The 14,125-nt window shown below is 41.2% G+C and overlaps 1 protein-coding gene and 1 non-coding gene across 2 annotated transcripts; one reads left to right on the plus strand and one right to left on the minus strand.

The window, feature by feature from the left end:
* Positions 1-639: 639 nt before the first annotated feature.
* TRNAI-AAU (transfer RNA isoleucine (anticodon AAU)) lies at positions 640-713 on the plus strand. The gene has a single exon. It is a non-coding gene; the product is annotated as a tRNA-Ile (tRNA).
* Positions 714-873: 160 nt separating this feature from the next.
* LOC130740614 (histidine kinase 1-like) lies at positions 874-12,925 on the minus strand. The gene is made up of 13 exons (XM_057593276.1): positions 12,662-12,925; positions 12,041-12,283; positions 10,963-11,760; positions 10,562-10,809; positions 10,066-10,225; positions 9,822-9,948; positions 9,622-9,711; positions 9,326-9,520; positions 9,141-9,210; positions 8,894-8,936; positions 8,455-8,595; positions 1,557-2,648; positions 874-1,262 (listed from the first exon to the last, which is right to left on the minus strand). Exons 1-13 carry the CDS (start codon positions 12,845-12,847, stop codon positions 1,047-1,049), a joined length of 3,609 nt encoding a protein of 1,202 aa, XP_057449259.1. The 5' UTR covers positions 12,848-12,925; the 3' UTR covers positions 874-1,046.
* Between the last annotated feature and the right edge of the window lie 1,200 nt (positions 12,926-14,125).

A 14,125-nucleotide genomic window follows, 5' to 3' on the forward strand; every position in this document is an offset into this window, starting at 1 on the left:
TAGGCTACTAGTTTAAACATGGACACTCATTAAAGGCAAATGGTACATCTGTTGAATCTTAGGAAAGATATTCATCAAATAAAGATAGTAATCTTCCTCCAAAATTAATCACTGAAGGGATTCTGGCACATGATGACATTAGGCCAAAAGTAGTTGTTAATTAATGGTTAACTTTCTCAAAACTGCATCTGGCTTAAAAGGTTCAATTCATTCCATCACATGTAGATAAAGATGCTAAGCCAAGATAACACTACTAAAGAAACAAAGCAATAACCGTGAAAACTTGGAAAACATGGATGAGTGGGATAAGACTAATATGCATGTTGGCATGCAAGATATACTATGTGTTTGATTAGATTTGGTTACCAAAAATTCAAAGAGACAGGTAATCTTTTACAATTTGAGTACTACTGTGGTGGTATCGTACCTCCATCAAACTTAGTCTAAAAGCATATAATATGGGCATAGTAGCCAACGTTCTCTTTTCTAATCAAAATTCGGTCACAAAAATGGTTCAAAGTTATTTGAATTTGATAAAAATCGTAGAAGCGGAGAACATAAAACTTTTCTCGGAACATATATTGCGAAATTTGTTGTTCATATAAATTAAATACGTTATTTAGGCCTTCGTTATCAACCGGCCTATTAGCTCAGCTGGTTAGAGCGTCGTGCTAATAACGCGAAGGTCACAGGTTCGAGACCTGTATGGGCCACTTTTGTATTTTTTTGTCACTTTTAAACCAGCTACTTAGGAACTAAACCCTGATATGCAAATGAACTCCGACAAATTGCCAAAACATCATTCCTGTTATCTTTTTTAGTCTCGAAAAATGTCAGGGAAACAATATAAAACAATCACAGGAAACATATAAATGGCTTTAAAATGCATCAACTTACTCTTTTGAGTGAGTTATGTCGGGAAAATTGGACTAAATTTCTATAATACATTTGAGAAGCTATGATTTCTGATGTTAATATGTGGTAAACCTCTATATACATACCTAGACTCTTAATCCCCTTTGTTTACTTGGACTTTGTGTGTGAAGTCAAGATGTTCTTTTAGTGAGTGAAATGATGGTGGACACCATCTTCTTGAAGTCAATTGGCTTTGTTAAGTAAGCATCCATGCCCACCTGCAGGCACTTGGCTTCATCACATGACATTGCATGAGCTGTAAGAGCAACTATGGGAATGTGCAGGGCTGTTCCCTCTTCTGATTTCCTTATTGCTTTTGTCGCCTCGTATCCATCCATCTTCGGCATCTGATTTTCCACAAAGACAGAATATCAGAATATTTAAGTTGATATTCACTTATTACTCAAGAAAAAACATATCTATAGGGTACTACTTGCTAACATGATATGGTAATTGTTGTTGGTGTTCTTCAATAAGCAAGACTGAGCTACTAATAGCATTTTAGAAATTGTTCTACAATTAATTTTAAAGTCACAATTAATTATGGGAAGAGGCTTCTGTGAGTAGCTGATGGGTCTCAGAATTGATTCTGAGAAAAATAAACTCATCCAAACATGCTATAAAGCTATTAAAATTGATACCTGACAATCCATTAGGATCAAGTCATATGGATGGCAACTGAAAATCTCTGTTTGAGATCTTGTGTTTCTTTCCTTCTGGAGAGACTCTCTTCTAAAATCTTCGGCACTGACCATGATATTGAGAGCATCTACTGCCTGTTGTCCATCACCAACAGCAACAACAACAGCTCCCATTTTTTCAAGCATTATGGTTGCAACTCTTTGGAGTACTGGTGTATCTTCTGCAAGCAAAATCCTAAGGCCCTCCAGAGATTTCTTTCCATTTATTGCTTTACTTGAGCCGGTGACTCTATTTGTTTCCCCACATTCAGAATCTCCATCTTGTGCTGCTGTTGGAGAGGATGGTGCTTTACTAGACAGTGATATAGGTTGGGTGTCTTCAGTGGCATAATTGGAACTGAGGCTACTCTGGCAAGATTCTTCTTTACTCAAATTAGTTTCTTCCAAATATCCATTTTCAGTTGGCTTATCTCCACTGGCACTAACAGGATTAGAACCGGCCATTTCAGATATGTCCGAATCATCAGAGCTAGTAGCATCAAACTGAGTAGAATCAATCTCAACAAACTCGTGCGAATCACCCTCTTTCATTGTGGTCCTTGAAGAAGTTATATTTTTCTTTTGCAGTTCAAGATTTCTCTCCTTTATGACAGCTTCCAAAATATGAATCATTTTTGCTTTGTAAAGAGGTTTGTTCACCATTAGTACATGCCCTTTCCTACGAAGCTCCATCTTAATGGTGTTCGACGTGTCATGGTTTAGCATCCATACAAACTTTGCTCTCCCGAAGTACCTGTGAAGGAAGTTAAGCTGTTGCTTCCATATATCTGTGCTCAAGTCAAGTAGGCCAATGTCAACAACAATGACAAAAGTCGGGTTCCGCATATCTTGTATGGTGAGTAGTTTAGACTTCAATCCCTCATAGTGAGCATCGAAGTCATTATTATGGACTGAACTTCTTGCATGAAATAGTTCCCTCAAAACTTGAGTTAGTCCATTCCATTCAGAAGCTTCCATTGTGCACACCCCGTTTTTCTGTAACCACTTGGATGTGATTAATCGACCCATGTTACCATGTAGTGCAAGCAGAACCTGCATTGACATTTTTTATTTAAGAATCTTTTATCATTGGTAAACAAAGGTAACACCATTAACTTCATTTTACAAGTTCTTTTGCAAATGCTTACCCATTGTCCTGCTACCTAACCTATAAGCTGAGACACTATAATATTCTTCTTTATATATTCACCAAGAATAATTTAGTAAATCTTGCTTTAGTACTTGCAAAGTCAACCAAAAGATTGTGTAATAGTTGTTGCAATATATTAGGAACTATGATCCAGCAGCTGGCCCAAGTGAGTCATTAGCCCATGTGGGGTCGAAGCCCAAAGAGTGGAAGGTATACTCTAGAAGGGGCAAAAGGGACAAAGGGAGTAGTAACTAACTAACAGCACAGCTGGTGAGCTGGCGAGAGAGAGGGGAGGTAGGATTGTAATCCATTCCATAATATAAGGAAGGTAGTGAGAGGTAGGGAAGGCATTCTGAAATCATTGAGCGTGTAGTAATGAGTAGGAAGCAATAGCTTCCTATAGGAGCTTGGCTCTGGTCAGTTTAGGAAAGGCTTTTCCTTCTCTGTAACGATTTCCAATTCATCAATAAACAATCCTGATTACTGTTTCATTCCTTCAGTTCTATTTTCTGTTTTGGGTTTCCATCAAATTGGTCCGACCTGCCGGATTGATTCGCCGGAACCAGTGAATGCCACCCAGAAAATCCAAACACACGACGAACTCGATGGAAGCAAAGCTTGATGCTCTTGAAGGCGAGCTCGCTGAGATGCGAACGTCGCTGGTAGCTGTTACGACGGCGATGAAGGATCTTCCTGCATCATTGATTGCGATGATGGAACGATCGTTAGGAAAAATGTCACACAGGGAAGATGCAAGTGCAAACCGAGACAAGGGAGAAAGCTCAAGCGCTGAGGTTCCTGAGCAACCTGAAGCGAACGAAGGAGGACCACGAACGCAACCTCTACACGGCGATGCGTTGGCGGAGTTTCGCCAGTCAGTAAAGAAGGTAGAGTTGCCGATCTTCGACGGGAGAGACCCGGCGGGCTGGATCTCACGCGCGGAGGTGTATTTCCGTGTGCAAGAGACTTCACCGGAGGTCAAGGTGAGCCTCGCTCAGCTCAGCATGGATGGACCCACCATCCATTTTTACAACTCTTTGTTCGAATCAGAAGCTCCCCTGACGTGGGAGAAGTTGCGTCAAGCTCTTCTGGAGCGTTATGGCGGTCACGGCGACGGTGACGTGTACGAGCAATTGACTGAGTTGCGTCAGAAAGGTACGGTGGAGGAGTACATTACCGAGTTCGAATATTTGACGGCCCAAATCCCAAAATTACCTGAGAAGCAATACCAGGGATACTTCTTGCATGGTCTGAAAGAAGAGATACGGGGAAAGGCGAGGAGCTTGGTGGCGATGGGCGGAGTGAACCGCTCAAGATTGCTCTTGATCGCCCGGGCGGTGGAGAAGGAAGTAAGGGGTGAAGCCGGGTCGGGTTATAACCGTAGTTCGAGGATTGGTGGAGCGGGTTTTCGGACTGGCGATCGCCCGGGGCCGGGTCGCCCGGGAAGCACCGATTGGGTCTGGGTCAAAGGCGCTAAGGATAATGGGCCCGCGACTACTAATAAACCAGTTTTTGGTGGCCCAAAAGGAGACCCCAAGGCAACAACAGAAGCTAGGAGGGCCGGTCCACGTGACAGGGGATTCTCCCATCTCACTTATCATGAATTATTGGATCGGAAACAAAAGGGTCAGTGCTTCAAATGTGGAGGCCCTTTCCACCCAATGCACAAATGCCCCGATCGCCAACTCCGAGTGCTGCTCGTCGAAGACGGCGACGACGACGCCGGCGATGGGAACATTCTCGCCGTAGAGATGAACGAGATGGAAGACGAGGTCGATGGTGAGCTAAGTATAATGAGTTTGTGCAATCTCGTCGACCATGGTGAACCGCCACAAACCATGAGGCTACAAGGAAAAGTGCGAGGGGTGCCCGTGCTCGTGTTAGTCGACAGCGGAGCCACTCATAATTTCGTTGACCACAAGGTTGTGCAACGAATGAGCTGGGAAGTGGAAGACACTCCACGGATGTCCATCAAGTTGGGAGATGGTTTCCAGACTCACACCAGAGGTAAGTGTAAGGAGCTTGACCTGGAGATTGGGGATTACAAGTTCTCGTGCACACCCCATTTGTTTGATCTGGGAGGCCCTGATATTGTGCTAGGAATTGAATGGCTCAAGACGTTGGGAGATACAATTGCTAATTGGGGAAAGCATACTATGAGTTTCTGGCACGGCACACAGTGGGTAAGGCTACAGGGTCTTAGTGCTGGCGTAAGTTCCATGGGGGCGTTGCAAAGCATCCTGAGAAGGTCTGACCTTGACAGCAAGCTAGCGTTTGGACTCTTGGAGCACCGGCATGAGGTTCCCAAAGGTCAGCATCTAGAGGCAGCGCAACAGGAAAGCTTGCAGAAGTTGTTGCAAGAGTATGACAGTGTGTTTGAAGCTCAGGAGGGGCTACCCCCGAGTCGAGGCAAAGAGCATTGTATCAACATAAAGGAAGGGCAGGGACCAGTCAACGTCAGACCATATCGTTATCCCCATACCCATAAAAATGAAATTGAAAGGCAGGTTCAGGAGATGTTGTCAGCCGGCATCATACGACATAGCTCAAGCGCTTACTCCAGTCCAGTGCTCTTGGTCAAGAAGAAGGACCAGTCATGGCGTATGTGCGTGGATTACCGCGCACTCAATAAGGTAACAGTCCCTGATAAGTTTCCCATTCCTGTAATTGAAGAGCTGCTCGATGAGTTGAATGGTGCTAAATTTTTCTCAAAGCTTGATCTCAAGTCGGGGTATCATCAGGTTCGCGTAAGGGCAGAGGATGTGCATAAAACGGCATTTCGTACCCATGAAGGGCACTACGAATTCCTCGTAATGCCGTTCGGTCTCATGAACGCACCATCGACGTTTCAGAGTTTGATGAACGCAGTTTTTCGTCCCATGCTCCGGAAGGGAGTGCTTGTATTTTTTGATGATATTCTAGTGTATAGCAGCGATTGGGAAAAGCACCTATTGCATCTTGAGAAGGTCTTACAACTCCTCCAACAGCAACACTTGACAGCAAACAAGAAGAAATGTCAGTTTGCGCAAGACTCAGTTGAATACTTGGGGCACCTGATTTCAGCACAGGGAGTGGCGGTTGATCCTAGCAAGGTGGCGAGTGTCAAGAGTTGGCCCGTGCCCAAGAATGTAAAAGGGGTGAGAGGTTTTCTTGGATTAACCGGTTACTACAGGAAATTTATTCGGGATTATGGGAAAATAGCAAGGCCACTCACAGATTTGACAAAGAAAGATGCTTTTCAGTGGGGAGCTGCAGCACAAAATGCATTTGAAACTCTAAAAGGGAAGCTCACAACGGCCCCTGTTTTGGCACTTCCAGATTTTGAGAAAGAATTCCTAATTGAGTGTGATGCGTCAGGGTGTGGCCTCGGGGCGATTTTGATGCAAGACAAGAAACCCATAGCATACTATAGCAAGGCCTTAGGACCACGGAACCTCGCTAAGTCCGCCTATGAGAAAGAGCTTATGGCAGTAGCTTTGGCGATACAGCATTGGCGTCCTTACTTATTGGGACGGAAATTTCTTGTGTCTACTGATCAGAAGAGTCTTAAAGAGTTGCTCCATCAAAAGATTATTACTGGGGAACAACAGAATTGGGCCGCGAAGCTATTGGGGTATGACTTTGATATCGTTTATAAACCTGGGAAGTTAAATAAGGGAGCAGATGCGCTATCGCGCGTTGGGGAATATGGTGAGATCAGGACCGTGTGCACGTACCCGCGCTGGGAAGATCACCAGTTGATAGCAACAGAGGTTCAGCAGGATGCAAAACTTAAGCATGTGATCATGGAGTTACAAAATGACCCATCAACTCATCCGGAATTCAGTCTACAGCAGGGGATTCTGTTGTACAAAGGGAGGCTGGTTTTGTCACATACTTCCTCTCTAATTCCACAGATGTTAAAGGAATTTCATGCCACCCCACATGGCGGGCACTCCGGATTTCTCCGCACCTATCGGCGGCTCGCGGCCAACATCTATTGGGTAGGCATGAAGAACACGGTGCAAGAGTTTGTTCGTAGCTGTGATACATGCCAAAGACAAAAGTACATGGCCTCATCGCCCGCAGGCTTGCTGCAGCCTCTACCCATCCCAAATCAGGTGTGGGAAGATCTCTCGATTGATTTCATAACTGGCCTACCTAAATCCAGGGGATACGAGGCAGTGCTAGTGGTCGTGGATCGCCTATCCAAATTCTGTCACTTCATTCCGCTGAAGCACCCCTATACTGCGAAGAGCATCGCTGAATTGTTTGCCAAGGAAGTCATACGTTTGCATGGAGTTCCCTCAACCATTGTGAGCGACCGGGACCCAGTATTTATGAGTCATTTCTGGAAAGAGCTTTTCCGGTTGCAGGGCACACAGTTGAATATGAGTTCCGCGTACCACCCCGAATCGGATGGACAAACGGAAGTCGTAAATCGCTGTTTGGAAACGTATTTGCGTTGTTTTTCGGCTGATCAACCTAAAACGTGGGCAACTTGGATCCATTGGGCTGAGTATTGGTTCAATACATCTTACCACTCAGCCACACATATGACCCCGTTCGAGGTTGTTTATGGACGCAAACCCCCAGCAATCACACGTTGGGGACTCGGGGAGACCAGGGTTGACGCAGTGCAACGTGAATTGGTTGATCGAGATGAGGTTCTGCGCCAGTTGAAGGCACAACTCTTGCGAGCCCAGGGTCGAATGAAGTCACAAGCTGACACTAAGCGGGTTGAAAAATCATTTACTGTCGGGGAATGGGTCTTTGTGAAGCTTCGCGCACATCGTCAACAATCTGTAGTAACCCGGGTTCATGCAAAGCTGGCAGCCCGATACTATGGGCCTTATCCTATCGTGGCTCGTGTGGGTGCGGTGGCTTACAGGTTACGTTTACCAGAAGGATCGCGAGTTCATCCTGTGTTTCATGTGTCATTGCTCAAGAAGGCGATTGGGGACTACTCTGCAGAAGCAGATTTGCCAGATCAATTGGAGGGCGAGTGTGATGACAAGGACACACCCGACACTGTTTTAGCCACTCGCCTGGTGAAGTTGCAGGGTGACACCATTCAGCAGCTACTAATTAAATGGCAAGGCAAAACTGCTGAGGAGGCTACCTGGGAGGATGCCCTCACCATCATGAGTTTATACCCAAACTTCAACCTTGGGGACAAGGTTGTGAGTTCAGACGGCGGCATTATTAGGAACTATGATCCAGCAGCTGGCCCAAGTGAGTCATTAGCCCATGTGGGGTCGAAGCCCAAAGAGTGGAAGGTATACTCTAGAAGGGGCAAAAGGGACAAAGGGAGTAGTAACTAACTAACAGCACAGCTGGTGAGCTGGCGAGAGAGAGGGGAGGTAGGATTGTAATCCATTCCATAATATAAGGAAGGTAGTGAGAGGTAGGGAAGGCATTCTGAAATCATTGAGCGTGTAGTAATGAGTAGGAAGCAATAGCTTCCTATAGGAGCTTGGCTCTGGTCAGTTTAGGAAAGGCTTTTCCTTCTCTGTAACGATTTCCAATTCATCAATAAACAATCCTGATTACTGTTTCATTCCTTCAGTTCTATTTTCTGTTTTGGGTTTCCATCACAATACATCAATTGGGATGATTTTTGTCCCTTTTTTGTGTTCTCAATAAATCCTAGGGCTATTACACAAGCACACAAACATATCATATTGGGTAATTCAAATATTATTCATAAAGTTGAGAGATTCTACTCACCACTAAGCTATTCTTTGTCAAATCTACTGCACAGTGTTGATCTGTGTGTTCCACGGGTACACTGAGATGCAAGCACAATTGTATTAATGTTCCTTGGCCCTCCTTTTTGACAACCTTGATTTCTCCACCCATCTTATTAACCTGTTACCCAACAGTGATAATGAGATCAAAGCAACTTATATTCAATCCAGCAAAGTTCACAACTTTTTTTAGAGGAGAAAAGGACACACACAAAGGGAATTGATAAACCATAACGTGGAAATATACTCTTCTAAAATAAAAGACAATGTTCTTGTTACTATTCTCCTAGAACAAGCAGCTGATATCAGGTTCTCCTATCTACATGAATTTACATATTTGTTTCTTTCATCAAACATTCATAGGAATGGAAACTGTACTTCATTTATTTGAAAATTTTCACATTTTGAGTCTTACTCACCAAGTTTCTGACAATGCAAAGACCAAGCCCAGTGCCACCATGCCTGAAATGAGTAAAGGTTTCAAAACTTCATAAATTTTCAGACCATAGATTTCAAGAGTTTTCTAGACCATTGGATATAAGTTTCATAAAAGTTTTTAAGTTCAGTGACATTCTTATATAATAGTTTTATGATCATTTTCTAGCTAAAAAGTAAGCTTTAGAAGGCTTATCTTATCTTCTTTTTAAAGTTAATTAAATTGCTTACAGTCGAGTAGTTGATGGATCAGCTTGCTCAAAACTTTCAAACACAGCATCCCATTTGCTTGGGTCAATACCTATATCACAAATATAAGAAGAAAATCCAAGTGATTTGTCCTTATATTGATTTTTGTTTTGAAGATAAAGACAGTTCTTAATTTAGCTTTTCCAGACAAGTTTTTAGGTTCATACCACAGCCTGTGTCATCAACTTCAAACCAAAGTATCACTTTGTTATCTCTCATAGATGCTCTCTTTGCATGATTTGGATTTATCCTTTCTCTGCTCTTCTGTAAACTCCGCGATTTCTTCTGGTCAAGAGGAAAATTCAGGCTCTCACCACAAAAACTTGGGGTTTCAGACCATCCTCGCAGAATAATATGTCCCGCTGCATTGAATTTGAGAGAGTTTAGATTAGATCATTTTCTTTTTATATTTATTTTCATCACCATTGTTGTAACAAACTAGAACATAAGAAGTTTGACTTACATGGAGTAAATTTAATTGAATTGTTGATCAAATTCGCAAATATTTGAACTACTCTAGCAGAATCACCCCGAACTACCTTTGGCATATCATCTGCAGGAATATACTTATTGGTTAGATGTATTATAAAGTTGTTAAAAGAACTTCTAATCATTCACTTTTCAGCGAAATTAAAATCTCTCATCCAATAAAACGGATCATACCAGAAAGGTCTAAAACAGTCTCTATATTGTGGTTAATGCATTGCACAGAGAACATATCTACCAGCCCTTCAAGTTCCCGCCCCAAATCAAATTCTGCAACTTCTAGGACCAGTTTTCCGGATTCCACCTAAATTCTATAAACATTAGGAGGCTTTTTGGCAGAAGTGCAGTATTATAACAGTGGAAAAGAAACTTGGAATTTGTTTTCTAATATTCTTGGACAACAAACTTAGCCTAATCTCACCTTGCTCAGATCCAAAATATTGTTAAGAAGACGGAGCAGGGCGGTTGAGCATTTTCTTATTTGGGTAACTGTTGAATATTGTTCATTTGTGAGACAGTCATCAGATATAAGGATGTCAAGCAACCCAATTACTGCTGCCATAGGTGTCCTCAGTTCATGACTGTAAGTAACACACAAGAAAAAGAAAACCATGAAGCACATTTGTTAACGCTAAGATGAAATATCATATTAAATGGAAAGATAGAGTAGTTTGTGTCCAGCTTTATGAACAGGCTCTAGTTTATAGCGAATCAGTCAAGATGCTTCAAACTCAATCAGTTTTTTTGAAATCATAAATATGTAAATTTAGTTGCTCAGATTCCTTCAAGGCTCAAGCCATTGATCAGCATATGGATAAATTTTTCTTTGTTCTCTAAATTACAGATTAGATCATAAATTGGATAAAGCAAGCTCCAAATTTTTTATGTATCTCCAAAACTGAACTTGAAAAACCAACCTCATGTTGGCAAGGAATTGACTTTTGTAGTTGCTTGATGCCTCTGCCTTCCTTCTTGCTTCCAGTTGACTTATCAATTCTGCTCTTAGATTCATTTCCTTTGACACTCCGTTTGTCAATATCAAAATGCAAACACATCCGATGACTAAAATACATAAAGCCGCAGATATCAAAATAACCAACGTTTTGAAGGCTCTTTCGTCTACCTGCCCCATGATATACTTTCTTGGTAATATGATTACACCTACCTGCACAAAGTATAAGTCATAATTTGCAGACACCCAAAAGTACAGCAGGATATCTAGTTACTTAAAACAGAAATGAATTAGAGGCATTTATAAGTTTAAAAAGTAATGATATACATAAAATCAAAGGACAAGGCAATGTATCTTGTAATTTACCAAAGGAAGTCTCTTCAAGTTCAGGAAGAATGAGTCAATGTAATATTTCTGGTGGCCGAGCATGGCGTTTTCTACATGAACCTCATGAGCTGAAGGAAATTTTTTCCCATAAGTTCTGTGTAACCACTCAGCTCCCATTCTTATCACATCATCTTCACAGTCAACAGCCATCTTAAGCTTTGGAGGCTTTGTTGAATTTGTCAGTAGAGGTGCACTTGTGGAAGTTGAAAGCAAGTAACCCTCTTGGGAAGTCAAATACATGTGGCCACTGTGTAACTCAACTAGTTCTTTCATTAGGTGTCCTACACTATAAAGTGCAGTTGTGACACCCACAACTGCCATAATACTTTTATTAGAAGAGTCCCAAACTGGCAATGCTGCTGAAAGCAATGGTGAATCAGTAAACTTGCTCACTGCAACATGCCATGAAGCTACACCATCAGGCACTTGGGAAAGGCCAGCTATGTTGATCAAGTCTTCAGGTGCAATTTGCATCGCTTTTCCAATCTTCTCGCCGCTGACAGGGTCAAGGGGTTCGCGGTACCATTTTGCAGAAAAGTTACCATGAATGGCCTTATCGTCCCATGCCTGACGTGTTGAAAGGGAACCCATCACGTTAGTATCGCTGGCAGCCATGGAGTAGTTTGCAAGATCAGAGTATATGTAAAATGTGTTGTTATCCTTCAGATCTCTATGGAATGCCTGGACAAATCCATTCTTGTAATTGATAGTTATTGAGTTGAGAGCTTTCCGGCTAGAAAAAAGCGCCCATGTTACAGCCCTCATCGCTTCATACAACTGCTAGAGTCGTAGCAAGCAAGACAAAATCGATTAATATGGCAAGTGCTAATATGCTCACAAACATAATATAAACACACAAGAGTGTTATACATACACACACATGTATATAGCAATCTTGATCATTTATTCATAACTCATAAGGGATGGTCAGCATTATATTTAAGTAAAACAATTAAACATATATGATTGTAGTGTCAAGATTAGTCCTTTATGCTTTTCACACAGACATTTAATAAAACAGTTGGTGTGTGATGAATAACTAAAAGTAACAATCAACCTCAACTTGCTCTGCTTGAGTTGATGGGTTGCTGTGACGCCTGATCACATACTGAGAAAGCTTGACCTGTGCTGTTGTAATTTCAGCAGTAGAGTTCAAAATGTTCCACATCCGCAAGATGGGGCGTTGCAGAAGTTCATAACGCAGACCATATGCCAAACTACTTAGTGATTTTGCTGTATAAATCTTTGTGAAGTGCCATGTCAAAATGGTGAGAAGCCCTATCAAGATGGCTAGCATGATCTGCATAGATAAAAATTGTTGTTAGTTAATTATCTACAAAGTAGGTCCAAATCTAGAAGACTTCCCTTCAGCCTTCACAACTAGTTCTCCTTGTCTTGGCTTCATTTATGTCATTTCAAACAGCAATTAAGACTTAAGAGTATCTTTCAACATATCAACTATTAAATGTGTGTTTGGACATCAGTTGAGTGCAGTTTGAACAAACTTTCATCTCAATCTATTAGAAGAGTTCGTTCACTTTTTATGTCAAAGTGAGTGCTAATATCTGTATTGACTTGTGTTAAAAGGTATTCAAACATAGTCTTAACTGCAGCTAGTAACAAATTTGGAGACCACAATTTAATCATATAGTGTTGGTGCTGGAAAAGATTCACTTACCATGATAGCTAGTCGAACCACAAACACACTGTAGTAGGATGAGAGACAATGGCTACTGGCATACTGGAATTCTTCTTTCTCCACATCTCTGTGGAAAATTCTTCTACCTTTTGGGGTGCTGTTTTTCTGCAATAAAGTGGCATAACCACATAATCTACCAAACAAGTCTCTGCACATGTTACCCATTGGGGAGCTTGAAGCTGGTGATGAACATAAGGATCTTTTAGAACATGTTTCCTCTTCGTTTTCTGCAATAACTCCCTGCTGAAGCTATGAGCTTATAAAGTAACTCATCAGAAGGTTCCCACTTGTTTTAGTTTATTTATGCCTCGTGTCAGAAAGAGAAGCCACTATGTAAGGATGAATTATTTAAGGCTAATGTATAATTTTAGTTCCATGGTTTTTATTTGATTTTAGTTTCTGATTCTCTCATTTTCAAATGTTTTTCTTTTAAATTTTAGCATAAAGGACAAGTGCACTACCATAATACTCATACCACATTTTTTTATATGCTTTGATTTTAGTTTCTTTTTTCAAATGAAAAATTTAGGGTAAGGAGGGGATGGTATATATAATTATATATGTATAAGGCAGGGAAAACTGTTAAATTCAAAAAGCATTTATAGGAGGCTTACATTTTGTTAATGTTATGGATTTTTGTTTGTTTAAACTAAATGTATCATTCACTAAGTCAATCATCTTTGATCGGGTAGGACCACTATGGGCAGCAAAATTTATCCTACCAAATTTTAACGTATTTGCACTCCGATGGACTCGAATCCAATACCTCTGCTTCAACTAAAATAATATCATGTCAGTTAATCTACGCACAATAGTATCATAGATTAAAGTGGATCTATTTTAGTAAATTTCTAAAATGAAATATTTATAATTTTAAATGGATTAAGCATTAAACTGAGAGTAATGTAATTTTGCAGAGCAAAAAACCTACACGTTTGGTTGTGTGTTATGTCATTTTGCACTAGTGTGTGTGTGGAAGTGCAATATAGCAAGAGGGTTTGTTTAAATATTCCTTATTATGTTTATGGCTAAAATCAGACGCCGTAATTGCCCCCCACTTCACTCGTCTGGGCCCAATTCGAACATTGGCATCTTCTGAACCACAATCACTTGAAAAAGCTACTAAATTTCGTCGTGTCTATGAGAGTATTTAATCCTTTAAGCAGGAACTTTTATACTTCTTTATGTTTCTCATGCTGTGATTTGGTGTTTCATGAAATGGGTGATCGAGAAGTTGTGACTTGGAGCTCCATGATCTGTGTATACGTTTTGTTCCAACTTCGTGTTATAGGCCTTGGTTGAATGCGTTTCAAGAAACTAAGTAACTAATTTTTAGCAGAGCAATGCATTGTATTTCAGGGATTATCCTTTAGTACATGCATTGTTGGTTTGGTTTCTCCATGTTATTGTATGAAGCTATGATACATTCAGTCATTCACAACT

The sequence above is a fragment of the Lotus japonicus genome, chromosome 2, assembly GCF_012489685.1.
Source record: "Lotus japonicus ecotype B-129 chromosome 2, LjGifu_v1.2".
Taxonomy (NCBI): Eukaryota; Viridiplantae; Streptophyta; class Magnoliopsida; order Fabales; family Fabaceae; genus Lotus; species Lotus japonicus.